Source organism: Chiloscyllium plagiosum, chromosome 6 (assembly GCF_004010195.1).
Source record: "Chiloscyllium plagiosum isolate BGI_BamShark_2017 chromosome 6, ASM401019v2, whole genome shotgun sequence".
Lineage (NCBI taxonomy): Eukaryota > Metazoa > Chordata > Chondrichthyes > Orectolobiformes > Hemiscylliidae > Chiloscyllium > Chiloscyllium plagiosum.
In genome coordinates, this window is record NC_057715.1 from 56,394,370 (window position 1) to 56,422,265 (window position 27,896).

Sequence of the window (27,896 nt, forward strand, 5' to 3'; positions counted from 1 at the left end):
TTCTTGCAAATTGTGCTTCTCTTATAATAAACTGAAAATATCTAACTTAAATTTCTGGGAAACCCGCACCAACCAACCCCACTGTCCCGTGGTCGAACACTTCAAATCCCCCTCCCACTCTGCCAAGGACATGCAGGTCTCGGGCCTCCTCCATCGCCACTCCCTTACCACCCAACGCCTGAACGAAGAACACCTCATCTTCCGCCTTGGGACCCTCCAACCACACGGCAACAATGTGGACTTTACTAGTTTCCTCATTTCCCCTCCCCCCCACCTTATCCTAGTTCCAACCTTCCAACTCAGCACTGCCCTCATGTCCTGTCCTTCCTGTTCATCTTCCTTCCCACCTATCTGCTCCATCCTCCTCGCTAACCCATCACCATTACACCTATCTCCATCTACCTATTATTGCACTCTCAGCTATTTCACCACATTATGACTTCTGTGCTGTCTTTGGGGAGACAAGAGATGAGATTCTCGCTGCAGAATTCTCAAATAAAGAAGCTTCACATGAATTCTCTTTTGAAGTTATTGGTGGGTATCTTATATTTGTGAGGTAAAAACAATGACTGCAGATCCTGGAAACCAGATTCTGGATCAGTGATGCTGGAAGAGCACAGCAATTCAGGCAGCATCTGACGAGCAGCAAAATCGACATTTCGGGCAAAAGCCCTTCATCAGGAATAAAGGCTTTATTCCTGATGAAGGGCTTTTGCCCGAAACGTCGATTTTGCTGCTCGTCGGATGCTACCTGAATTGCTGTGCTCTTCCAGCACCACTGATCCAGAATCTTATATTTGTGGTCTCCCGACAAGTGAAAAAACTTGTTTTGTACTCCACCTACCAAATAATTTCAAATATTTGAAGAACCTTTTATTCAGACACCCTCAGCATTTTCTCTTCTAGAGAAAAGCACTTGAGTGAATTAGGTGTACTTGGTAAGTTTAACTTCTCAATTCTGCAATCATTCTTATCAATTTTTTTTGTATCATCACCTATGTTTCTAAAACTTCCTTAATGTGAACACTACAATTATGCACAGGTTCCAAATGTGGCCAAAACTAAGTCAATATTATTGTCAATAAGATATGACAAAAATTAGTATTGTGTCAGACAGTATATTCTTGTACTATAAGTATAAATTGTGAAAGTCGCAATGGAGTATATATGGGCGGCACGGTGGCACAGTGGCTAGCACTGCTGCCTCACAGCGCCAGCACAGTAAATTAGGCAATCACTCCCAGATTATCAACAAAGTATAAACATGATTAGAATAATCATGATTAGAATAAATATTGTTCATGTCTGTTTACAATACAGGAAATGACATAATCATCTCATAAAGTGTATCATTGGCTTCTCAAGCTTTAGAGTTCAGCTGAGATTTCTTTGCTGTGTTCAAAGTATTACATACAATGAATCTTGGGGTCATTTACAAGTTAGCACTTCTGGCACTAAGCTTTACAGGTTTGTATTGCATATCAGGAATTCAGGAATGAAAATCATCACACTATATTCAGTTTTAACTAATCTGAATTAGTTTTAAAATTGCATGGTCTATAAATGGTCCAACAATCTCTGCATCTGAAACTCCTAACATGCAACTCTCCACTAATAATAACAACTTGTAAATCTACTCCTTTATTTCAATTTATGCAATCAGCTTTATCGTTATCTTTTTTATACACAGATTACCAAAAACAAAGTTTGATTTACACACTGGATTTATAATTGTTACTGTCCTTCTGATAGTATAATAATTCACAGGATTACAGGGTTGTTATGGCACAGAGGAGGCCATTCAGTCTATTGTGTTTGCAACAGCTTTCTGACCATTTTAACTTTGTGTCAATCTCATTTTTCCCATAAGCCCCACACTATTTCTATTTAAATAAACACCAATTCCTCCCGAATGCCTCAGATGAATGATTCTACCATTCTTCAATGCAGTGCATTCCACACTCCAACTACATGCTGTGTGGAAAGACTTTCTCTCACCAAACATTTGCCCCTTTTGCAAAACACTTTAAAACTGTATGTTCTAATTCTTGATCTGTTTATCAGCAGAAACTGTTTCTCCAGACCACTCATGATGTTGGAAACTTCAATCAAATCTCCTCTTACCCTTCTCCTCTCCAAGGAAAACAATCTCAACATCTCCAATCTTCCCTCATTACCAAAGTGTCTCATCCCTGGAACCATTCACGAAAACCTTTCCTGTGCTTTCTCCAAAGCATTCACAGCCTTCCAAACCAGAATTGGAATTGCTGGGTGTCTTAAAATACATTAAAGTAGACAAATCCCCCAGGCCACATCAGAGTGAATGATGGTGGAGGGTTGTTTTCAGACTGGAGGTTCAGAAATCAACAGTGATGGTCTGATTGCTGGGTCCACTTCTTTTTGTCATTTATATAAATGATTTAGATGAGAATATAGAAGGCATGGTTAATAAGTTTGTGGATGGTACTAAATTTGGTGATATAGTGGGCAGTGAAGAAAGTTATTTAAGATTACAAAGGGATCTTGATCAATTGGGTCAATGGGCTGAAGAGTGGTAGATGGAGTTTAATTTGGAAAAACGCAAGGTATTGCATTTTGATGAAACAAGCAAGGACAGGACTTATACAATTAAGAGTAGGGCCTTAGGTAGTGTTGTAAAACAGAAAGACCTCAGGATTCAAGTACATAACTCTTTAAATTTTACATTACATAGAGATAGGGTGGTTAAGAAGGCATGTAGCATGCTTGCATTCGTTACTCAGACCTTTTGAGTATAGGAGTTCGGACATTATGTTGAGGTTGTACAAAACATTGGTGAGACCTCTTCTGGAGTACTGTGTCCAGTTCTGGTCTACCTGTTATTGGAAAGATTTTATTAAGCTGGAGAGAGTCCAGAAGAGATTTACCAGGATGTTGCTGTGAATGGACAGTTTGAGCTATAAGGAGAGGCTGGATAAGCTAGGACTTTTTCACTGGGCGTCGGAGGTTGAAGGGTGACCTTATAGAACTTGATAAAGTAGTGAGGGATACAGGTAAGGTGAATGGCAGGTGTCTTTTCCATAGGATGGGGAATTTCAAGACTAGTGGCCATATTGTTAAGGTGAGAGAAGAAAGATTTAAAAAAGACATGGGGGCAATCTTTATAATAAAGAGAGTGGTTTGTGTGTGGAATAAAGTTGCAGAGGAAGGAATGGATACAGTTACAGTTACAACATTTAAATGGCATGTGGATAAGTACATGGATAATAAATGTTTGGACGTATAAGGGCCAAGTGCAGGAAGGTGCACCAGTTTAGTTTCGCTTGGGATTATGGTCAGCATAGACTGGTTGGACCAAAGGGCTTGTTTACGTGCTGTATGACTCTATGGCCAGATGGGGACTAGCCCAGGATACTGCTGGAAACAAGAATGGAAATGGCTGGCACCTTAACAGGTACCTTTGCATCCTCTTTGGCCTCAGGTGAGGTTCCAGAGATCTGGAGCATGGCCAATGTTTTTCCTTTTTTTAACAAGGGAAACAGAGTAATTAAAGGCCAGCGAGCCTGGTGTCAGCGGTTGAGAAGCTGTTAGAGAAGTTACTGAGAGATAGTATTTATTCACATTCTGAAATAAATAGACTAGGCAGCATGGGTTTATGTGGAGAAGTCATGTCTCACCAACTTGATTTGAGGAGGTGATGAGGGAAGACAGTGGGTGTTGTATACATGGACTTTAGTAAGGCATTTGATCAGGCTGATAATCATGGGATGTTGGGTGAGTTGGCTAGATGGATGCAAAACTAGAAGACAGAGTAGGGTTAAAGGGTGCTTTTCGGAATGGAGATCAGTTACTAGTGGTGTTCTGCAGGGATCAGTGCTGGGGCTTTTGTTGATTGTAATATATATATATAAATCATCTCGAAGAAAATGTCGGTGGTTTGATTAATAAGTTTGTGAATGACACCAAAATTGGCAGAGTTGCAGATAGTGAGAAGGACTGACAAACAATGTAGCAAAAGTTGAATACATTTCAGATTTGGGCAGAGAAATGGCAGATGGAGTTCAATCCAGACAAATGTGAACTATGCATTTTGGAACATCAAATTTGGGTATGAATTACGCAATAAATGGCAGAACCCTTAGGTGCACTGACATGTAGAGGGATTTGGGAATACAGATCCACAGATCTCTGAAAGTGGAAATACAGGTGGATAAGTGATCAAGAAGGCATACAACACGCTTCCCTTCATTGGCCAGGGCATCAAATATAAAAGTTGGTGAGTTATGCTGTACAAAACTTTAGTTAAGCCACACTTTGAAATACAGGTACACAATCCTTTATCCGAAACTCTTGTGACCAGCTGGTTTTTGGAATTCTGAACTTTTCAGATCTTGGAATAAGTGACAGCTTAATGGTGAAATTTTTAAAAATCTTACCGAACAGTAGACAGACCCGTGAGTACTACGGACCCTGAGACAGAATTGACGCCTGCCAGTGCTGGGCCATGCCCCAGCATGTTGTGGGTCAAGTGAGTTAACTTTTTGCACACTAAACAACCTGGCTACGGAGGAAAAAACTTAACAATAAACTCCGGATTTTGGAAATTTTCGGATTTTGGCATTTCGGATAAAGGATTGTGTACGCATATTTCATGCAATTCTGGTCACCACACTACCAGACAGATGTAGATGCTTTGGTAAATGTGCAGGGAAGGATGTTGCCTGGTCTGGAGGATTTTAGTTATGAGGAGAGGTTAGAAAACCTCTGATTGTTTTCACTGGAAAGACAGAGGATGAGGGGAGACTTGAGATCTATGAAATTACGAGAGACATCGAGTGGAAAGTCAGAGGCTTTTTCCCAGAATGGAACAGTCAACTACAAGAGGGCACAAGTTTAAGGTGAGAGGGGGAAAGTTTAGAGGAGAAGTGCAGGGAAATGTTTTCATACAGAGGGTGGTGGGTGCCTCGAATGCATTGTTAATGGAGATTGTGGAAGCAGGCACATTACTAGCATTTCAGGCATATCTTGATAGACACATGAATGTTAGGCAAACAGAGGGATAGATTCTGTGCATGGGCAGTAAGTAACCAGTCTAAATAAGGATTAGGAATCGGATCAGACTTGCTATGCCGAAGGAACTGTTCCTGTACTATATTGCATTGTGTAATAGTCCAGCTGAGGTCTAACCATTGTCTTTTATAAATTCATCATAATCTCCCTGAACTTATAATCTACGACCTTATTTATAAAGCCTAGCCTTAGCATACTGTATGCTGATGTTATTGGACTGATTCCTGGAATGGCAGGACTGATGTGTGAAAAGAGACTGGATCAGTTAGGACTATATTCACTAAAAGAATGAGGTGGCGGGGGGGGAGGGAGTCTCATACAAACCTAAAAAATTCTAACAGGACTAAGGTGGTAAATGCAGGAAAGATATCCTGATGACTGGGTAATCCAGACCACTCATCACAGTTTAAGTATACAGGGTAGGCCATTCAGGATTGAATGAGGAGAAACTTCTTCACCCAGAGAGTGATGAGCCTATGGAATTCTCTTCCACAGAAAGCAGGTGTGGCCAAAACACTGAATAGTTAGATAGACAGATAAATTTCTTTGAACTAAAGAGATCAAAAGGTATAGGGACAAAGTGCGAACAGGATATGGAATTGAATGATCAGCCATGATCATATTAAACGGATGACCAGGCTTCAAGGGCTGAATTGCCTACTCCTGCTCTAATTTTTATATTTCTATGATTTACTTACTGCTCTTTCTACATGTCCGGCAATTTTACTGACTTATGCATATATGCATCCAGGTTTCTCTGATCTTACACACTGTCTAGAATAGCATTATTTATATTATACTGTCTTTCCATGTTGTTCGTACCAAAGTGGACCATCTCGCATTTCTCCACATTGAACTTATTTGTTGCCTTTCTGCCAATTGCATCAATAACTCTTATGTCAATAAATACAAATAAAAACTGTGGACATTGGAAATCTAATACAAAAACAGAAAGTGTTGGAGAAATTTTGCAGCTGTGGCAGCAGCTGTAGAGGAAAAAAAGGACTTCGTGTTTTGAGTCCAGTGACCATTCATCAGAACCAAAAATAGCTGGAAAAGCTCAATGCTGATTACAGGGTGGTGGGAGGGTTGGGGAAGGAATAGAGTACAGGAGGATGGCACCCACAGACAGGAGAGAGGTAAAACATGAAATAGACTGTGCAGCTGATTTGCAAAGCAGAGTGAACTTGCAAGTGATTCTGTTCCACATGTCTGCTGTCCTTGTCCTTCTGGGTGACAGTGATCACAGGTTTCAAAGGTTCTGTCAAAGGAGTATTGGCAAGTTACTGCAATGCATCTCCTGTATGGTACACACTGCTGACACTACACGTCAGAGTTGAAAGAGTGAATTTTTAAAGTATAGGATTTAGATTCAATGAAGCCAGTTGTTGTGTCCTGGATGGTGAGTTTCATCCAGGCAAGTGCAGAGTATTTCATCACATTCTTGACTTGTGACTTGGCGATAGTGTGCAGACTTTGAGGAGATAGGTGGTGAGTTACTCATCACAGAATTCCTAGCCTCTGAACTGCACTTGTTGCCACAGTTTTTATATGGCTGACCCCATTCTGTTCTGGTCAATAGTAATAGGATTCTGATAGTGGTAGCCATGGTAATCCCATTGAATATCAAGGAGAAATGTTTAGGCTTTCTCAACTGAAAGTAGCCACTACCAAGTACATGTGCAGCACACGTTACTCGCTGCTTATCAAACTGAGCCTGAATTTTATCCAGATCTTTCTGCATAGGAACACAGGTTGCTTCAGTGTCTGAGGAGTTGCTAATCTGCCACTGCTCACTACCACATTGTTAACCACTGCGGTATTTTCTCCAGTTGCATGAAGTATATGCTGAACACACAACACACATAAAACTATTGTGATTATTTTGGAAATGAAAAGCTGCAATCCTATCTTTTACTACTGCATTTTCAACAAATGGAATATGTGCCTCACCTTGAAGCTCTCAGGATTAGGGAATTTGCATAATAATGGCTAATGTTTGCATCAGTACTGGTGGGTGATAAAGCGTGGTGCTGGAAGAAGCACAGCAGGTCAGGCTGGTCAGAATCTGAAGAAGGATTCCACCCAAAACATCGACTCTCTTGCTCTTGGATGCTGCCTGACCTGCTGATTTTTCTAGCGCCACCCGTTATCTAACTGTCCAGCATCTGCAGTCCTCAATTTTTCCTCAATACTGGTAGTACCTGGAGCACTTACAAGGTGGTGAGGGAAGGAAAATAAATGGCGTTAGTGTTGTTTGACTGCATAGCCAAAAGATCCTTTTTTTATTTCCAGGCTGTTCACTGAAAGCCCACTGCTTATTTTCACTCAAGTGTTTCATTTCACAAATTAGACCTGGAAGTCTGCACTCTTTTCTCCTTTATACTATGATCTTGCAGTACACGGCACAAAAGGCTGGATCTGTGGGAATTTTAGCAGATGATGCCACTTCATCAGTTCTGTTTCCTAATTGTATATCCATTTGTAAGAAAGATTAGCTGCTATTACCTAGATCCTTCGGTGAAATCCCAGTAAGGGTTACTTCAGAGACGGAATTGGTTGGGCCCCATCAGTTGTCCATTCCCACCAGTTCTCACTAGCCTCTTTTAAACAGGTATTAGCCTCTGGCTCCATGGAAATTAACAACCTATGAGTTTTAGAAAACTTTCTCTACAAAGATACCAGGTTCACAATGTCTCTAAATGTTTTAACTGAAATATCAAATAAGTAAAATCAGGGATCCATTCTATAACCTGATTTTGAACATGCCATTATTTATTTTAAAAACCTACAGGCATTATATCTAGTCTTAAATGGTATTTAAAATATGCACCAAGACAGAATAATGCCTTGTCTTTATAGATCATCATATTCTTTAATCAATATCATTGAAGTATAATTAATAAGGTTGCCATTGTTCTACCAGGAGAAAGTGAGGACTGCAGATGCTGAGGATCAGAGCTTAAAAATGTGTTGCTGGAAAAGCGCAGCAGGTCAGGCAGCATCAAAGGAGAAGGAGAATCAACGTTTCGGGCATAAGCCCTTGTTCTAACAGACCAAAGGACTGCCCTCTCATTACAGAGAGATGACTGGTGATCATCTGAGGGTCACCATGCTTCAGGTGAGGGAAGAGGTTGAGAAGAAGAGTCCCTCATGATAATATCAATCAGCACATGATTTGAACCCACAGTGTTTACTGTGGAAAAGGACATGGAAGATATAAAATGTAGGGAAATAGATGGTGACATCTTGAAAAATGTCCATATTACAGAGGAGGAACTGCTGGAAGTCTTGAAACACATAAAAGTGGGTAAATCCCCAGGACCTGATTAGGTGTACCCTAAAACTCCGTGGGAAGTTAGGGAAGTGATTACTGGGCCCCTTGCTGAGATATTTGTATCATTATAGTCATAGGTGAGGTGCTGGAAGACTGGAGGTTGGCTAATGTGGTGCCACTGTTTAAAAAGGGTGGTAAGGACCACCCAGGGAACTAGAGACCAGTGAGCCTAATGTCGGTGGTGGGCAAATTGTTGGAGGGAATCCTGTGGGACAGGATGTATAAGCATTTGGAAAGGCAAGGACTGATTTGGGATAATCAACATGGCTTTGGGCAAGGGAAATCATGTCTCACAAACTTGACTGAGTTTTTTGAAGAAGTAACAAAGAAGATTGATGAGGGCAGAGGGGTGGACGTGATTTATATGGACTTCAGTAGGGAGTTCAACAAGGTTCCCCGTGGGAGACTGGTTAGCAAGGTTAGAGCTCATGGAATACAGGGAGAACTAGTCATTTGGACACAAAACTGGCTCAAAAGGTAGAAGACAGAGGGTGGTGGTGGAGGGTCATTTTTCAGACTGGAGGCCTGTGACCAGTGGAGTGACACGAGGATCAGTACTGGGTCCACTACTTTTCGTCATTTATATAAATGATTTGGATGTGAGCATATGAGGTATAGTTAGTAAGTTTGCAGATGACACCAAAATTGGAGGTGTAGTGGACAGCGAAGAAGGTTACCTCAGATTACAACGGGATCTTGATCAGATGGGCCAATGGGCTGAGAAGTGGCAGATGGAGTTTAATTTAGATAAATGCAAGGTGTTGCATCTTGGGAAAGCAAATCTTAGCAGGCCTTATACACTTAATGGTAAGGTCCTAGGGAGTGTTGTTGAACAAAGAGACCTTGGAGTGCAGTTTCATAGCTCCTTGAAAGTGGAGTCACAGGTAGATAGGATAGTGAAGAAGGCATTTGGTATGCTTTCCTTTATTGGTCAAGAGTATTGAGGTCATGTTGCAGCTGACCAGGACATTGGTTAGGCCACTTTTGGAATATTGCATGCAATTCTGGTCTCCTTCCTATTGGAAGGATGTTCCAAAACTTGAAAGGGTTCAGAAAAGATTTACAAGGATGTTGCCAGGGTTGGAGAATTTGAGCTATAGGGAGAGGCCAAACAGGCTGGGGCTGTTTTCCCTGGAGCGTTGGAGACTGAGGGGTGACCTGATAGAGATTTATAAAATCATGAGGAGCATGAATAGGATAAATAGACAAAGTTTTTTCCTTCGGGTGGGGGAGTCCAGAACCAGAGGACATAGGTTTAGGGTGAAAGGGGTAAGATATAAAAGAGACCTAAGGGGCAACTTTTTCAAGCAGAGGTGGTACGTGCATGAAATAAGCTGCCAGAGGAAGTGGTGGAGGCTGGTACAATTGCAACATTTAAAAGGCATCTGGATGGGTATATGAATAGGAAGGATTTGGAGGGATATGGGACAGCTGCTGGCAGGTGGGACTAGATTGGGTTGGGATATCTGGTTGGCATGGACGAGTTTGTTTCCGTGCTGTACATCTCTATGAATGTATCTGCATCACTCTGCATTACAAACTAGCCATCCAGCCAACTGAGCTAACCAACCTCCAATACTATACCTGATGAAGAAGACAAAATATAATTTGAAGTTATTAGCACAATTAAATTCTATTACTGCACTGAGTAAATTAAATTAGATTAGATTACTTACAGTGTGGAAACAGGCCCTTTGGCCCAATAAGTCCACATTGCCCCTCCGAAGAACATCCCACCCAGACCCATTCCCCTACATTTACCCCTTCACCTAACACTACGGGCAATTTAGCATGGCCAATTCACCTAATCTGCACATCTTTGGACTGTGGGAGGAAACCGGAGCAGCCGGAGGAAACCCATGCAGACACAGGGACAATGTACAAACTCCACACAGACAGTTGCCTGAGGCGGGAACTGAACCTGGGTCTCTGGTGCTGTGAGGCAGCAGTGCTAACCACTGTGCCACCATGCCGCCCAAAGCAGATTTTATTTTTTTCAATCAATTAGGAATTTACATTTTGAAACAGTGAGGCTAAATTACTTGTCCTATTTCTTATCTCCTTGGAAAATAAAAATAAAAACCGTACTGGAGAGCAATGATGATTCCAATTATTGTGTCATATACTAAAATTGAAAATTCCATTCAATTTGAATGCATGCAATTTACATACAGAATTCATGAACAAGGATATTGGCTAATGGCACAAATGACTCAGACAATTAATTTGATGCAACTGGTCACATATTACCTTTCTGATAAATCTTTGTGCTCGGTAATCTTTTGAAAGTCTTCTGTCAGACACACAGCAGAAGTTTTGGCAGGAGTCAAAGGTTGTTTAACATAGGACTGTTTGACATGAGGCATTTCTGTAAAAAACCAAAACAATGCTCATATTAAAATTTTTCCAGCTCCTGATTTCAGACATGAAGGCGATAATTCAGTCTCAATATGCATCAACTAGGAGGCACACATCACAACTGTACCTTATTAATGTTAATAGCACGCTATCTCTATCTATAGCATTTGTAGAGGCAGCTTGCTCATTTGAATAAAAATTAACATTTATTTGGTTGCAACACTCCCAAAGTTAAATCCAGAGGCTTCAGGGTATTTAAATGTAATATGGTGAACTCAGGAGAGCATTCCTATGGATGTTGTCTGCTGCAAATTGTACTTTTACATTTTCATGCATTGACATTGCTTGGCGGATGTATTGCAAATACCGCATGTGCTGCAAATTGCAAAATGCTGGCTTCCTACTGGCAAAGAATGGCCACAAAAGGTGGACAAGAAAAGAGAAGATAGAGAGAATTTTAAAAGGTTATAGTCAACAATGAAGGGGAAAAAAGGGAATGGCTGAGAAGCAACAATAAATGAAGTATAAGAGTGAGAGGAGCAAAGAAGAAGAAGCATACAGAATGAGAAGATAGCCAGAAATGAAATGCTGAAAAAGACAAAGAACGCCAATAAGAAGATGCACTTGAGGCAATGCAATGCAAATGCAACAAGAAGTGACTGGGACATAGAACAGTATAATACCTAAAAATGATGGTGCACTTGTGTAGGTTGGCTCCACCAAGCCAGATATTTATTCTGTGGGAAGAGAAGGCAATAGTATCAGGGTGAGGAGAGAAAATAAAGACAGTCAAGCACTAGAAAAATAGAATACCATGCTCTCTTAGGAACCACAAAGATCTCCAAACAGCTTTAGATGATGCCTGGAGCAGTCTGCCTAGGATTGCAGATTACACCTGTCACAGAAAAGAGGGGGAGGTGAAATGAACTATTATTTTTGTATTCCTCTTTTGTGCATATCAAATATGGTTTTTAAATTTAAAATTATCTTTGTGTTTTGTTTTTCCCTTTGAAAAATACGTAGTCACGTATTTTAATTGTTTGCGAGACACATTCATGCACAGGTATTCAAGAAAGAGAGAAATTTAAGTAAAAATAGCTACAAATTGCAAATTTCTTAAAATAAAAGATATCAACTTCGTTCACATGAGACCAGTAAGTCAATATCCAGTTAATGTTCTTTCAGTTGGCTTACACAGAGGTCTCTTTTGCAACAGGGCAGATAGTGAAATTTCTGATGCATGTGAAGTAGTTGAAAATTGGTTCATTCTGCAGATGAAACAAAGTTTCTTTCCAGAAATCAGACTTTTGGGAGATATGGAGATCAGAGGCAGTAAGCCTGGAGGAACTTAATTTTTCAAAGTTGCAAACAGACTGAAGAACTATATAACTTTGACATTTATTAATGATGGAACAAATAAACTAGCAGTTGCAATCATGTAATTGGGCCTGCAGGTTGAGAAGTGGTTAGCTCCATTAGCTGAATGGCTGGTTTACAATGCAGATTAATGCTAATCGTGAGGGTTCAATTCCTGCTTTGGCTGAGTTTACTATATCCTGGGAGGTTTTGGCAACTTTACAGTTACTTATCCATTAATCTCTTAAAATTAGATGCGGAAATTACAATCATTGCACAATCTTAAAATGTGTATTGAAATTAGGATCCTTCAGGAAACATGTCTTGGGTCATGAAAGAAGAAAAGTATGTTAAATCATTTGAATTCGGAAGCTCGCTAATGTGCAGCAACTACTATATTTCTTGCATTTATATCTCACTACTGGCCCAACCAGCTTCATTTATATGCCACTTTAAATTCTCTCCTTCCCTAAGAACTCTAACAGCAGCAAGTCTAACATGAAAGTCAGACTGACTATTATGGCAACAGCTTGCTACTTTCTGTTTCCCTGCATAAGAACTCCTCTCTCATTTTATATATCAAAAAATGCAATTAGGTACTTTTTAGCTCAGTTGTTTGGATAGCTGGTTTGTGATGCTGAGTGACACCAAAAGAATAATCTCAATTCCTGCATCTGCTGAGGTCATAATAAAGGTCCTGCCTTGTCAGCCTCACCCGTTGTTTAAGGTGTGGTGTTCCTCAAGTTAAACTCATCATCCTTATACACTCACAAATGTGTGGCTAAATTCCACCTCAACTCCATTTACAAATTGGCAATTCCCACCACCATTGTAGACCTGACCTCAAACAATGACAAGACAGAATACAGGAAAGAGATCAAGTGATCAGCAGCATGGTGTAAAGACAACAATCTCTCCAATGTCAGCAAAAAGGAGGTATTCATTGACTTCAGGAAGGGAAGTGGTGGAAACCCCCCTAACTGCAAACATGGTGCTGAGGTGGAGAAGGTCAAGAGCGTCACGTTCCTGAGAGTGATGATCACCAACAATCTTTTCTGGTCCACCCACATTGACACGATGATCAAGAAAGCACAACGTCTCTACTTCCTCAGGAGGCTACGGAAATCTAGCATGTCTGCAAGGACTCTGCCAATTTTTTTTTGATGCACCACAGAAAGCTAACTGCTTTTCACAAGAATCTACTGAGAGAGTCATCAACACAGGCCGGTCCATCATACAAACTAGTCTTCCATCTATTGACTCCATTTATACTTGCTGCTGCCTTAGGAAAGCAACCCCAACATAACCAAAGACCTTTCCCACCCCAGTTGCACTCTCCTCTGCCGTCTTCCATCAGGCAGAAGATATAAAAGTTAAATACAGGTACAAACAGATTCAAAAACAGGTTCTTCCTTGCTGTTATCAGACTTTTGAACAGACCTCTCAAATGCTAATACTAATCTTGCTCTCTCTCTCTCTGCACCTTCTGTGTGTCTGTTCTGCTATGCTGATGCACTTTGAATGGTACGATCTATCTGTACAGCATACAAAACAACATTTTTCACTGTATTTCAGTATATGTGACAACAATAAAATAAATCATCTCTTTCTAGTGGAACATTGGCAATTTTTTTTATTAATAATTTAGATCTTGGTGGGCAGGGGTCAATTGCAAAGTTTGCAAATGAAACAAAACTTGGAAGAATTGTAAACTGTGAAGAAGAAAGCTGTGAACTCCAAAAGGGGATAGACTAGTTTGAAGTAAGCAGATGAGTTTCAATGTAGAGAAATGTGAAGTAATATATTTTGAAGACCTTTGAAAGACAATACAAAATTGGAGTACAATTCTAAAGGCATGTATAATTCACAGATCATTGAATATGGGAGATAGGTACACACAAGTCTCCTTTATTAATAGCGGCATGGGTATAGGTGCTGGGTGGTTACAATGCAAGGGGGTGATGTTGAACTTGTATAAGACATTTATTAGACTTCACGTGAAGTATTGTTTACAATTCTGGAAGAATCTGAATTCATTGGAAAGAGTGCAGAAACTATTTACAAGAATGGTTCCAGAGACTTCATTTAAGAAGATAGAATGAAGAAGTTGGGACTGTTCTGCTTGGTGAGGAGAAGGTGAGAGGAAATCTGATTTGCATTTTCAAAATCTTGAGTGGATAGAGCAGATAGGGAGAAACTGCTTCTGCTTGTAAAAGAAACAAGAACAAAATGGCATATATTTACAGCAATTTGGAGAAGAAGCAAGTGTGATATGAGAAAAAATAATGACTCAGCAAGCAGTTAGGGCATGGAATGCATTGTCTGGAAGTTCAATTGAGGCATTGGGTATTAAATGATTATTTGGATAAAAATAAGATGCAAAGGTGTGGGGAAAAAAGCAGAAGATTGGCACTTGATAAAAATGTTCATGTGAAGAGCCGAACCAGACACAGTGGGCCAAATGACCTCATTCCATAAAGCAATCATCCAGTCTGCATTTGGCTCCTCAATGTAGAAGAGATCACACAGTAAACGGCAAATACAGTAGAATAATAAAAAGTACAAGTAATTTGCAGCTTTCGGAACCTTTGTTTGGAGCCTCACACAATGAAGATTCAGGAAGTAAAAAGGTGTTGCACCTCTTCCAATTGCAAAGGAACACAGCATGGGAAGGGGAAAATGTATTGGGATGAAATGTCATTGAGGGAATTGTCCTTTTGGACTGCTGACATCGTGCTGGGGGTGGGGGAATAGGAGGAATATGTTTGGTGGTGACATAACACTGCAGTGGCATAAATGGAGGAGATGACATTTCGTATATGGAGCCCAGTGGGGTGGATAATGAGGGCAAGAGAATTCTATTATAGTTGTGGAAGGATAAGGGAGGGATGAGAGCTAAAGTGCAGAAAATGGGCTGAAAGCAGTTGAGTGCCCGATTAGCAACAGTGGAGAAATTTTCAAGTGGGGAAAAAGGACGAAATGTCGGAAGCACTACTATAGAAGATAACATCACCAGAACAGGACGAAGACAGAGAAACTGAGAGGACGGAATGGAATCTTTACAGGAATCAGCTTTTGAGGAAGTATAATTGAAAATTGGTGGGCTTATAAAGAATATTAGTGGACTGTATCCGCAGAAATGGACACAGTTAAGAAATGGAATGGAAATCATGAGGATAGACCATGTGAAGGTGAAAGAGGGATGAAAATTGAATGCAAAATTGATTTAAGATTCCCAGGCCCAGGGTACAGCAAGAAAGAGCACTGATATGGTCCCAATGTGATGGAAAAAGTTAGGGAATGGGATCTGAGAAGGATTGAAAATAGGAATGGTGGTTGTTAAGGCCTCTGTTCAAGGAAGAAGTGGAGAGCCCTTAGAACATCCTGCTGGAACAGGGAAGTTTCATTGAAATTCATTGACATTCTTATGGCATTGCTAGCTTGTTCCTCCTCACTGCCAAGGTGGCACTGACACAGCTTCCAGGGTCTGGTGGGGCAACCTCTTCTGGTTATCCTCTCCTTTTACCACCCTTTTCACCAGGATCTCCAGGTTTCTGTTGGAGAATCGTAGCACCATATTCCCTTTCTCTGACATGTCCATTCTTAACCCAGTGAGCTGCTTCGGAATATCACTGCTAGTCTGAATGCATGGTAACTTTTTGAATATATCATAGGTGCCAGGGATGCTGTTTTTTTTATTCATATCCAATGAGTAGCAATTTGCACTGGGAAAGAGGTATTGATAAGGTGGGGATAGAATGTAGGGTGCCATAATAGCAGGGTAGATAGTTAATGAGATGGGTTTAGTAATATGCAGTAAGATGCAAAAACAAATGTTATTAGGCTTGCCTGCGAAGATCCCACCAAAAAACTTGACACAACTCACACTTACACAAAAAACATGCAAGATTCTGCCCATGATATAATATAATGTTATTGCTTAGCTTGGATAGCAGGTTTGCAAAGCAGACTGATGCCAACAACACCGTGGGCGGCACGGTGGCACAGTGGTTAGCACTGCTGCCTCACAGCGCCAGAGACCCGGGTTCAATTCCCGACTCAGGCGACTGACTGTGTGGAGTTTGCACATTCTCCCCGTGTCTGCGTGGGTTTCCTCCGGGTGCTCCGGTTTCCTCCCACAGTCACAAAGATGTGCGGGTCAGGTGAATTGGCCAGGCTAAATTGCCCGTAGTGTTAGGTTAAAAGGGGTAAATGTAGGGGTATGGGTGGGTTGCGCTTCGGCGGGTCGGTGTGGACTTGTTGGGCCGAAGGGCCTGTTTCCACACTGTAAGTAATCTAATCTAATCTAAACATGGGTTCAAATTCTATACCAGCTGAGGTTTACATGTAAGTCCTGCCTTCTTGTCCTCTCACCTTGTCTGGGGTGTGGTGACTCTCAGGTTAAATGCACCACTGGTCACCCCTCTTTAATATGGTCCTCAGGAAATGTGGCAACTTCCCTTTACCTTTATTTGGTACAATATTCTTTTTAAAAATTGAACAATAACATGAGACATCAGCTGTATACAAATTGTCCAGGGGTGGGTGAGATAAGTGATTCAAAATATTTTTAGCCATTTGTGTAAACAGTAAAAGATAATTTCAGTGGAATGAATTAAAAGTATTTTGGAGACCTTTGTCTTTGAACATTTCCTCTCAACATGTACACACAAAAATGCAAACAACAAAAAATTAATGTGAACCACACTACCTTATTTTTTCCTATCATTTTAGTAATTAAAGTGGAGGTAATTTCATTCATCATACCTGTTGCTTCTCTACTTTCCTCTCTTTCCTTCAGTTTCTCAACTTGTTCACTTTCTCTATTTAGCTCATTTTGTTCAGGTTTAGAGAGGGCTTCATGGTTTTCTCTGTTTTCTTCTTTAATTGACAACAACATTGATTTTCTTTCATTGAGATCACCTGGCGAAATCCTACAATAAGGTAACAGTTATGACCAGAGGTAAATACTCATATATGTCTCAGGACAGCATACAAGCCACGTAATATCTAAGCCTGACTGGTTATGTTTCATTGTTAATATCCCAGTTTAGTACAATTAATAGAATGATCTTGAAATTCCTCAGAGGTCCCATCAGATCCCACTGAAACTCCAGTGGAGGTCCAGCAGAATCAGAAAACAGAAGGATTCTGATCATGTTCCATCCTGACTAATTTTGAAATCTTTTAGTCAGTCATATGAAGAGACAATCCCAGCCTGCCCTTCACAAGAGATATGATTTTGAATACAAACCAAGTGTGAGAGTCTCTGAGTTGGAGTTCTAACCTTACTAGCTCAACTGGCTCAACTGAAGGGGAAAACAATTTAAACGTGAATTTTTTGACTATATTACTAGCAGAGCCGATATGTGGTGCATTTTAATTCTCAGGAAGCTTTTCATTAAGACCCAGATAGGAGGTTAGTGTACAAAATAAATGCGCACGGGATTGAGGGCAATACACCAGCATGAATTGAGGATTGGTTAGCAGACAAAAAAAAAAGTCATATTCATAAATGGTAGCAGTGACCAATGGTGTACCAGGAGGATCAGTATTAGGGCCCCAGCTGTTCATAATCTACGTCGACAATTTGAATGTGGGGACCAATTGTAACAGCTCCAAGCTTACAGATGACAAAACTTGTTGGGAATGTGAATTGTGAGGAGAATCCAAAGTGGCTTTAAGAAGATTTTAGGCAGGCTGAGTGAATGGTCAAAAACATGGCATATGGAGTATAATACAGATAGATGAGAGTTTATCCACTTTGACAGAAAGAATAGAAATTCAGAAGGCAAACAACATGTTAGCCTTTATCACAAAAAAAATTGAGTACAGAAGAAAGGAAGACTTACCTAAATTGTATAGAATATTTGAGAGGCCACAAGATGAATATTATGTGAAGTTCTGGTCCCCTTGCCTAAGGAAAGATATACTTGCCATAGATAGAGTTCAGTGCAAGTTAACCGTATGGCATGATTGTCTTATGACGAGACAATGAGGTGCCTGTGGTCTCTGGAGTTTAGAAAATTAAGAGCGATCGCATGCAAACTTACAAAATTCTTAACAGGCCACAAATAGGAACAAGACTAAGCCATTCAGCTCCTTCAGCTTGTACCACCATTCAATAACATCACGACTGATCTGTGGCCTAATTCCATATACCTGTCTTTGGCCCATAGCCCTTAATACATTTGCTTAACAAAAAAAATCTATCTCAGCTTTAAAATTCACAACTGATCCAGTGTCTACGGCCATTTATGGAAGAGGGCTCCCAAACACTTACCACCTTTGTGTGTAGAAGTGCCTCAAAACATCACTTTTGAATGGTTTGGCCCTAAATTTCAGATTATGCCTCCTAGTTCTAGAATCCCTAAAGAGACCTTGGATTGCAGGTTCATAGCTCCTTGTAAGTGGAGTCGCAGGTAGATAGGATAGTGAAGGCGGCGTTTGGTATGCTTCCCTTTATTGGTCAGAGTATTGAGTACAGGAGTTGGGAGGTCATGGTGCGGCTGTACAGGACATTGGTTAGGCCACTATTGGAATATTGCGTGCAATTGTGGTCTCCTTCCTATCGGAAAGATGCTGTGAAACTTGAAAGGGTTCAGAAAAGATTCACAAGGATGTTGCCAGGGTTGGAGGATTTGAGCTACAGGGAGAGGCTGAACAGGCTGAGGCTGTTTTCTCTGGAGCGTCGGCGGCTGAGGAGTGACCTTATAGATGTTTACAAAATTATGATAGGCATGGATAGGATAAATAGGCAAAGTCTTTTCCCTGGGATTGGGGAGTCCAGAACTAGAGGATATAGGTTTAGGGTGAGAGGGGAAAGATATAAAAGAGACCTAAGGGGCAACTTTTTCACACAGAGGGTGGTACGTGTATGGAATGAGCTGCCGGAGAAAGTGGTGGAGGTTGGTACAATTGCAACATTTAAGAGGCATTTGGATGGGTATATGAGTAAGGAAGGGTTTAGAGGGATATGGGCCAGGTGCTGGCAGGTGGAACTAGATTGGGTTGGGATATCTGGTCGGCATGGACGGGTTGGACCGAAGGGTCAGTTTCCATGCTCTACGTCTCTATGACTCTATGAGTCTAATCAAAATCATTTATCTTTACCCTGTTTTATTCTGTGTGGACATGGTCAATCCAGAAGGGACATTTTCCTGAGCTATGGGATCGAGAACCAACAGACATAATCTCAGAATTAAAAGGCAAGCCAGTTACGATGAGGAGGAGGAGGAAAACCTTCACTCAACAGATGGTGAACCTTGAAATTCCCTAGCCAAGAAGGTTGTTGGAAATTCAGTATTAACTAAGTCCAAGAGAGACTGTTAAATATCTTTAACATCAAGGGATATAGACGTAGTGCTACGACACAGAGGTGAATCCTCGGTTAATTAAGCTAAGCACCCAGAAAAGCTGGCCTCGCCTTATAATCTGTTAAAATATGAGTGACAGAGAGCTCCCAAATTCCACTATTTAAAGAAAATAACTTCAATTTATTTTTTAACTCTAAAAATGAACATTGAACAACTATTCACAACTCTAAGTCCTCCTTTCTCTTAACTGCTTGCTACCTACCTCCAACTCTATAACAATATGCTATTCCAATAAGACCCTAAAATTAAATCAACTTAATTTCAAAACCACACAGTCGCTGTCTTCTTCCATGTCTTCACTTTTCCGGCTGCTAATTTCCCTGCGTCGTCTTCTGTCTTTTTACTGCAATATATTTTAAATGAAAAGGCACTTTTGATAGAAAGTGTTTTTTAATTTCTTTGAGAGCAAAATGTTAAGATGGGCAATTAGTTCTCCAGGAGTTTTTCTCTCTCTATGGCAGTCGCTCTCTGACCAATTTTCAAAATGTCCACATTCTTATACCCCCAACATCAGATCGTCTCATTGGTTCAATGTTAGCAAAACAATAAATTCAAACTCGATTGGGTTTTAGTATGCTGGGACATAGTTTAAACTCATTGGTTAAATTCGAATTACTTTCCAAACAGCAACCAAAACTCAGGTATCCATTTCATAGCCAAATGTTACATATTTTCAATTTTGCAGTACACTCTTGGACTGCAATCTAGTCATATACACAGATGCTTGTAAGCTCTCAGTTTAGCACAGCATTCTCTCTCTCTTCAAGGTACAGTACATATATTCAACTTCATAACAGTAGCATGGGAAAGGTGTTGAGATAGATAATCAGTCTTGATCTAGAATCAGGGAGCAGGCATGATGGTCTGAATGAATGAAGTGCTCTTTTTTATTCATAACTTCCTGAACACAGCCAGGGCATCATTAATGATGGATTCTTTTTCCAGCAATGTAATGGAGGAGAAATTGCAACGATTTAGAACAATACATGGCATAGCAGCAGAGTAGACAGATGCATTGCAGACAGGAAAAGAACATCAAAGAGACAAAGGAGGAGTTGTTGGGTTGAACTACAGGCAAACGTTTAAGTTACCTATAGCTTAAACTTGATCAAGTCATTTATTTAAGAAATTTAATCCATTTAGTCAATTTAAATTCATAAACTTAATTCACAGAATCATAGAATGATTACAGCACGGAAGGAGGTCTTCTATTTGTTCAGGTTCTCTATAGGAGCAACTCATCTGAAGAGTTATCTAGCCTAATAAACATCATGTTCAATTCCAAAGGAGCACATATGATGACGCTACACCCTGAATGATGAAACTTAGGATGCTGTGTGTTGTTTTTTCAAACTATTCATGTCCACGGTGAATATGACGACCCAAAAGGAATCAATGATCAAATAATTTACATTTGGTGATACAGTTGAAAATACATTGGTCAAGTATTTTCTTCTCCATGTTTTAAGAGTAGACAGGGCCTCAGTTTATTATTTCATCTAAAAGGCAACACCTCCAACAATGCAGCACTCCTTCAGTTTTGCATTGAAATACCAGACTAGAATATGTACTCAAGTTTGTTGTAGAATATTAGACTAATTGCAGTTTACTTAAATATAATTCTAATAGGAACATTTTAATGTATTAACCTTAACACCAAATTTGTGCTGGCCTGTTTATAAATTACTTAACGTTATTGTTGCATTTTCTGCTAACATTAAATTTTTAGCATTCTGCCATTCCATAATAAAATAGAGCATTCAAATTAGTCAGAATTTGTTTTTGATAGGTACAAGGATTCTTACCTGGGAAATAAAACCGAGTTGGTCGTGGCAGGTCGACTTGTGCACACATCTCTGATTGACTTTATTGAGTCTGCAGTCCCAGGTCTCTGTTAGGAGAGGAAAACATGTATTAATTGTGGAAGTCAAATATATAAACAAATCCACCTAATACCATAAATGTTGACCAACGTGCATGGCAAGGGTTGTTAATATCTCATTTCTTTCTAAAACATTCCAAAGAATGTGGCACTTTATGTTTTCTCTATACATAGTTACATTTCTGTGTTAAATGGAAAGTTTATACCTTTTCAACATACCTCTGTTCAGTCATGACTTGGAGTACCTGGTGTTGAACTGGGATGTACAAAGTTAAAAATCACACCACACCAGGTTATAGTCCAACAGGTTTATTTGGAAGCACTAGCTTTCGGACCACTGTTCCTTCATCAGGTGGTTGTGGAGTATAAGATCGTAAGACGCAGAATTTATAGCAGAAGTTTACAGTGTGACGCAACTGAGATGATATATTGAAAAAGACCTGGATTTTTTGTTAAGTCTCTCATCTTTTAGAATGACCATGTTAGTTTCAGTTCTTTTATATGTAAATCCTAGAACTTTTTTAAAGTTACATTCAGAAGTGAACTTTAACAATAGGTGCCATATCAGCTCAGATAATGCATTGAAAGTGTAAGGTTAAAGTCTGTCTGTGTTCCAATGTTCAGACTGATTCTATTTCTAAAAAAGGTGATTACAGAATCTAAAATGGGTTCATGCAGTTTTTGAGCAAAATAAAATGTAATTCTGCAAGTACAAATTCACCCACAAACTTATATGTTTGTGTATGTGTGCGTGCACGCTGTGTAGTGTGACATGAACCCAAGGTCCTGATTGATGCCATCCCCATGGGTACTGAACTTGGCTATCAGCCTGTGCTTGGCCACATTGCGTTGTTGCCTGTCCCAAAGTCTGCCATGGAGGTTGGTCACCCGAAGGTCCAAGGCCGAATATCCCAAACCACTGAAGTGTTCCCCAACTGGGAGGGAACACTCTTGGCTGGTGATTGTTGTGTGGTGTCCATTTGTCCGTTGCCGTAGCCTCTGCTCGGTTTTGCCAATGTACGTGCCTCAGGACATCCTTTCTTGCAGTGTATGAGATAGACAACGCTGGCCAAGTCACTTGAGTATCTGTTACGTAGATGGTGGGTGGTGCCCCCATGTGTAATGGTGGTATCCCTATCGACACTCTGACACATCTTGCAGCATCTGCCATGACAAGGTTGTGTGGTGTTGTCCTGAAGGCCGGATTGGTTTGCTGCAAACAATGATCTGCTTGAGGTTTGGTAGTTATTTAAAGGCAAGAAGTGGAGGTGTGGGGAAGGTCATGGTGAGGTGCTCATCCTCATCGATAATGTGGTGCAGGCTGCAAAGAACATGAAGTTTTTCGGCTCCTGGAAAGTACTGGACGATGAAGGGTATCCTGCCGGTTGCAGCTCATGTCTGTCTCCTGAGGAGGTCATTTCAGCTTCTCGCTGTGACACGTCAGAACTGGCAGTCGATGTGTTGAGCATCATATCCTTTCTAATGAGGGCATCCTTGAGTACTTCCTAGTGCCCATCATGTTTCTCTTCATCTGAACAGATCCTGTGTGTTCATAGAGCTTGTCTGTAGAGAATGACTGTTTTAATATGTTTCGGGTGGAAACTGGACAAGTGTAGCGTGGTGAGGTAATCCGGTAGAGTGAAGTGCTGAGGTGCCCATCCTTGATAGAGATGTATGCATCCAAGAATAACACAGATACTAAAGAGTAGTCCATGGTGATTTGATGGTGGGATGAAAATCGATATCACTGCGTAGTTGTTTCAGTGACTGCTCGCCATGGGTCCAGAGGAGAATCATGTCTCACAAACTTGATTGAGTTTTTTGAAGAAGCAACAAAGAGGAATGATGAGGGCAGAGCAGGAGATGTGATCTAGATGGATTTCAGTAAGGCGTTCGACAAGGTTCCCCATGGGAGACTGTTTAGCAAAGTTAGATCTCACGGAATACCGGCAGAGCTAGCCATTTCAATACAGAACTGGCTCAAAGGTAGAAGACAAAGGGTGGTGGTGGAGGGTTGTTTTTCAGACTGGAGGCCTGTGACCAGTGGAGTGCCACACGGATTGGTGCTGGGTCCACTACTTTTCGTCATTTACATAAATGATTTGAATGTGAGCATAAGAGGTATAGTTAGTAAGTTTGCCTTGGAGTGCAGGTTCATAGCTCCTTGAAAGTGGAGTCGCTGGTAGATACGATAGTGAAGAAGGCGTTTGATATGCTTTCCTTTATTGGTCAGAGTATTGAGTATGGGAGTTGGGAGGTCATGGTGCGGCTGTACAGGACATTGGTTAGGCCACTGTTGGAATATTGCATGCAATTCTGGTCTCCTTCCTATCAGAAAGATATTGTGAAACTTGAAAAGGTTCAGAAAAGATTTACAAGGATGTTGCCAGGGTTGGAGGATTTGAGCTATAGGGAGAGGCCAAACAGGCTGGGGCTGTTTTCCCTGGAGCGTCGGAAGCTGAGGGGTGACCTTATACAGGTTTACAAAATTATGATAGGCATGGATAGGGTAAATAGGCAAAGTCTCTTCTCTGGGGTGGGGGAAGTCCAGAAGTAGAGGGCATAGGTTTCGGGTGAGAGGGGAAAGATATAAAAGAGACCTAAGGAGCAACTTTTTCACACAGAGGGTGGTATGGGTATGGAATGAGCTGCCAGAGGAAGTGGTGGAGGATGGTACAATTGCAACATTTAAGAAGCATTTGGATGAGTATATGAATAGGAAAGGTTTGAATATGGGCCGGCTACTGGCAGGTGAGACTAGATTGGGTTGGGATATCTGGTCGGCATGGACGGGTTGGACTGAAGGTCTGTTTCCGTGCTGTACATCTCTATGACTCTATGCCCAGCTTAGCCCTACCTAAAATTTCACAACCGGAAATTCCAGCAATCACCATCCTTCTTTCCTGATTTTCATCATTTTCTCCAATACTCTGCACTTTCTACACTTGTCACACTTTGTCTTTTCGCACCTCTTTGACCTTTTACACCTTATATGATCTTAATGTGCACATCCTGAAGTCTATTGTGGAATACACTGCATTACTTTACCAGAACAATCTTGATACTAGAAGCTTTGTCTGATGACACCGCAGTTTGCTCCATCAGAGCTTTTTTATTGCTGTCATTACATCCACATTCCATTTTTATGACTAGGTTATGAATGCAAGAAAGCCTGTTGTTTGGGTTGAAGTTAAAGGACTAAGAACTATCCCAGCATGAAGTTGTTAGAAGCAGTGGCAAGGTAACAGAGATGGACTGCATTATTCATTATATAAACTCAAGTCTAGATTCATCATTATGCTCCAGGTGAGCCATCTCCCATCTTAATTCATCTTAGCCGCAAAGTTTATGGAAACACTATGGTGAGTTACTGAAACAGTTTGGAAGTATGTGTTGACCATAGGAAGGTTCTTGACCCTCAGCAAAATGGTTGACTCTTAACTACCCTCTGAAATGGCCCAGCAAACCCTCTCAATAACAGTTAGTGATTGGCAACAAACACTGGCTTTGTCAACAAAGCTCAGATGAACAAATATAATATAATAAGTAGGGAAGGAGGCAGACAGGAGTAATTTAAATGCAGAGGGGAGAAAGATGGTGGTCCATAGAAGGCCCTACAAACAAACCATATTCCAGCAGCATCACCCTTACATAGCAATGAGTCAAGAATAATGTCTTCATTAGTGGTCAGTAAAGGACCCAAAGAAAGAGCAGTAGGACTTTTGACTCATTGAGCCTGATCTGTCACTCGATAAGATCAGGCTGAGCTGATGCTAGCCTTAATTCCATTTTCCTGCCTTCTTTGCCCTTAACTTTCTTACACATCAAAAATACGACTATTCAGCCTTGAAGATATTCAACTGCTCAGTGTGCCCTGTTCTTTATGGAAGGGAATACCAAAGAATAATGACCCACGGAAAGAGGAAATTCATCCTGATCCCTTTATTTTGAAAATGTGCCCCTAGTTCTAGATTCCCAAAAGGAAATATCCTTTTAGTTTCTACCTTTTTCAAATTCTTTTCAAACATTGGATTTCAATAAGACCACCTCATATTCTTCTAAACTCCGATAGCTTTAGTCCCAACCTTCTTAACCTTTCCTCATAAGACAACTCCTTCATCCGAGTAATCGGCTAAATGAACCTTCTGTTGACTACTTCCGATGCAGTTATATCTGTCTTTAAGGAAGGAAACCAAACCTATAACCAGTACTCCAGAAGCTGGCTCATCAATGTCTGAACAGTTATAGTAAGATGTTCCAACTCTTGCAATAAGTATCAACGTTCTGTTTGCCTTTCTAATTACTTGTTTGAATACTAACTTTTTGCAAGCCAACCTTTTCTAACTCTTGTGGAAGGACACTCAGATTTCTCTGAACCATACCCTTCTACAGTTTCTCTTCAATAAAAAAAATTCTTTCTCTATTCTTCCTACTCAAGTGGACAACTTGTAACTTTCCCATACTACATTACAACTGTCAACTTTTGCCCAATCTACCCACAGGATCATTGCAGTTGAATGCAAGTAATAAATGCAACATATTGTCATTTGCCCTGCATAGAAGCATCAGAGAGGTCAAGGAAGCACTGCACAGAAAGGAGACTTTGAACGCTTGTCCCTAAGGAGGGATCATGAAAAATAAAAGCCACATGGGTTCACAAGGATTGTCAGGCAATCTGTGCGCCCCACCCCAATAGCAACAAGGAATCATATCACAATTATAAAGGCTTCCACACTCTCCCTCTCTCTCACTCACTCTCAATATGCAGTTGGTTTATGGCTACTCCAAGAAGTTCATCTTAATGATTGTCTGCTATGATAAATACATCTGCATTGCTTGCACTCTATGTCAGTCTGTAATACTGACAGCCAGAGGTCTCTAGGACGCACTAAAGGATGACTGCTTAGCTACAATGGCTGGACCTTCCATTATGGCTGTTATGAACCAGGCCAGATCCCCCTCAAAATATGTTAAAATATGTTAAAAATGTAGCCCAGACCGATGTGAAGTGGATATCCCAGATGTAAAGGCAGACGTGAAGTGGATATCCCAGGTGTGAATGCATCTGGTCAAACCACTCAACTTTAAGCTAAACAGAATTTATTTAAACATTATAGTTGAAACACAAACATAAGAAAACAGAATTTAGAATAACTTAACTATTTGAAAACTCAACTGACTCAATACAACAACTGAACTAAGGAGCTGTTCCAATTCGTGCAACATCCCATAAACACAACCCTTGGCAAAATGTAAATTCAAATTTAGGTTCTTACAGGCAGGAGGAAACAAATTCCAAAGAGATTTCAGAGAGAAAGCCAGTCAGGAACCATCTGGGGGATTTTGGAACCTTTTTCCATTGCAATCAGCTTCTCACTATTACAGCTAAACCAAACTAGAAAAATCCTGAACTGGGAGAACTGATCACTCCCCTGCCAGTGTTAAACTAGGTTCTTGCCCAGACATTCCAGAACCTCTGCCTTTATGACCTCTATTGAAAAAAAAAGGACAAAATAACCTTGTTAAAGTGAGAGCATTGTCACACCTCCCCCCTTAAAAAAATGAATAATCAATATACAAAGATGGCTTCATTTTAAAACCCCTTAGTTTTACTCTGTTACTACATTACAATACATACATTGCATTGACTATAACCATGCAAACATGCACTACTACATTGTATTTCAATCTGTTACTCCTGCTACTGAATGTCTCTGTTTTTCATCCAAATCTCAAAAATGTGTTAGCAATTAAGTTTTCTCATCCTGCACATGTATAATTTTCAAATTGAATGGCTGTAACAATGAGCTCCATATAAACAGCCTGGAACTTTTGTCCTTAAATTTCTCCAAAACCTTTGGCGGATTATGATCAGTATATATGATGTGTCTGAGACACATTACAGGGAACATAAATGTTGAAGTGATATAACGCCAACACCAAACTCAAAGTCTTCTTCTCAATTGTCAAATATTTCTGTTGATTAATGTACAATTTCTTGGAGAAATATCCAATAGGTCTTTAAATCCTCTCATCTTCTGATAAGAATGCAGCACCAACACCCACATCACTTGCACCGATAATCCCCTTGAATGGCTTTGCGTAATTTGGCGTATTAGCTGGGGCAGTAGTTAACACAGTTTTCAGGCTGTCAAATACCTTTTGACAGTCTGCTGTCCACGGAAACTTCTTGCTTTTCTTCAGTAATTCAGTGAGTGGAGTAGCCACATTGCTAAAATTTGGTACAAGTTTCTGATAAAACCTACTCAATCCCAGGAATCATAGTAGTCCTCTCTTCGTCAATGGTATGGAAAACTCCCCAATAACCTTTGTTTTCACATTCCATGGATCCATCTGTCCATTCTGATAACATGGCCCGAGAACGTGATTTAGGCTTTGGCGAATTCACTCTTAGTTTATTACCTGAAGTCGATCAAATAATTCTGATAAATGCTGCAAATCTTCCTTCCATGTGTGACTAAAAATCACCAGGTCATCGATGAATACCACACAATTGGGTAATCCAGAAATGACTTCA

The 27,896-nt window shown here is 40.5% G+C and overlaps 1 protein-coding gene across 3 annotated transcripts in view; it reads right to left on the reverse strand.

Moving 5' to 3' along the window:
- LOC122550602 (coiled-coil domain-containing protein 81-like) overlaps positions 1-27,896 on the reverse strand; it is a 96,759-nt gene that overhangs the window by 44,887 nt on the left and 23,976 nt on the right. For all 3 annotated transcript variants that reach the window (XM_043691572.1, XM_043691571.1, XM_043691570.1), the window contains exons 5-7: positions 21,282-21,367; positions 16,868-17,034; positions 10,637-10,754 (exon numbers count right to left, since the gene is read on the reverse strand). In XM_043691572.1, the coding sequence (XP_043547507.1) occupies positions 10,637-10,754; positions 16,868-17,034; positions 21,282-21,367 (371 nt within the window). The remainder of the gene's footprint in view (positions 1-10,636; positions 10,755-16,867; positions 17,035-21,281; positions 21,368-27,896) is intronic.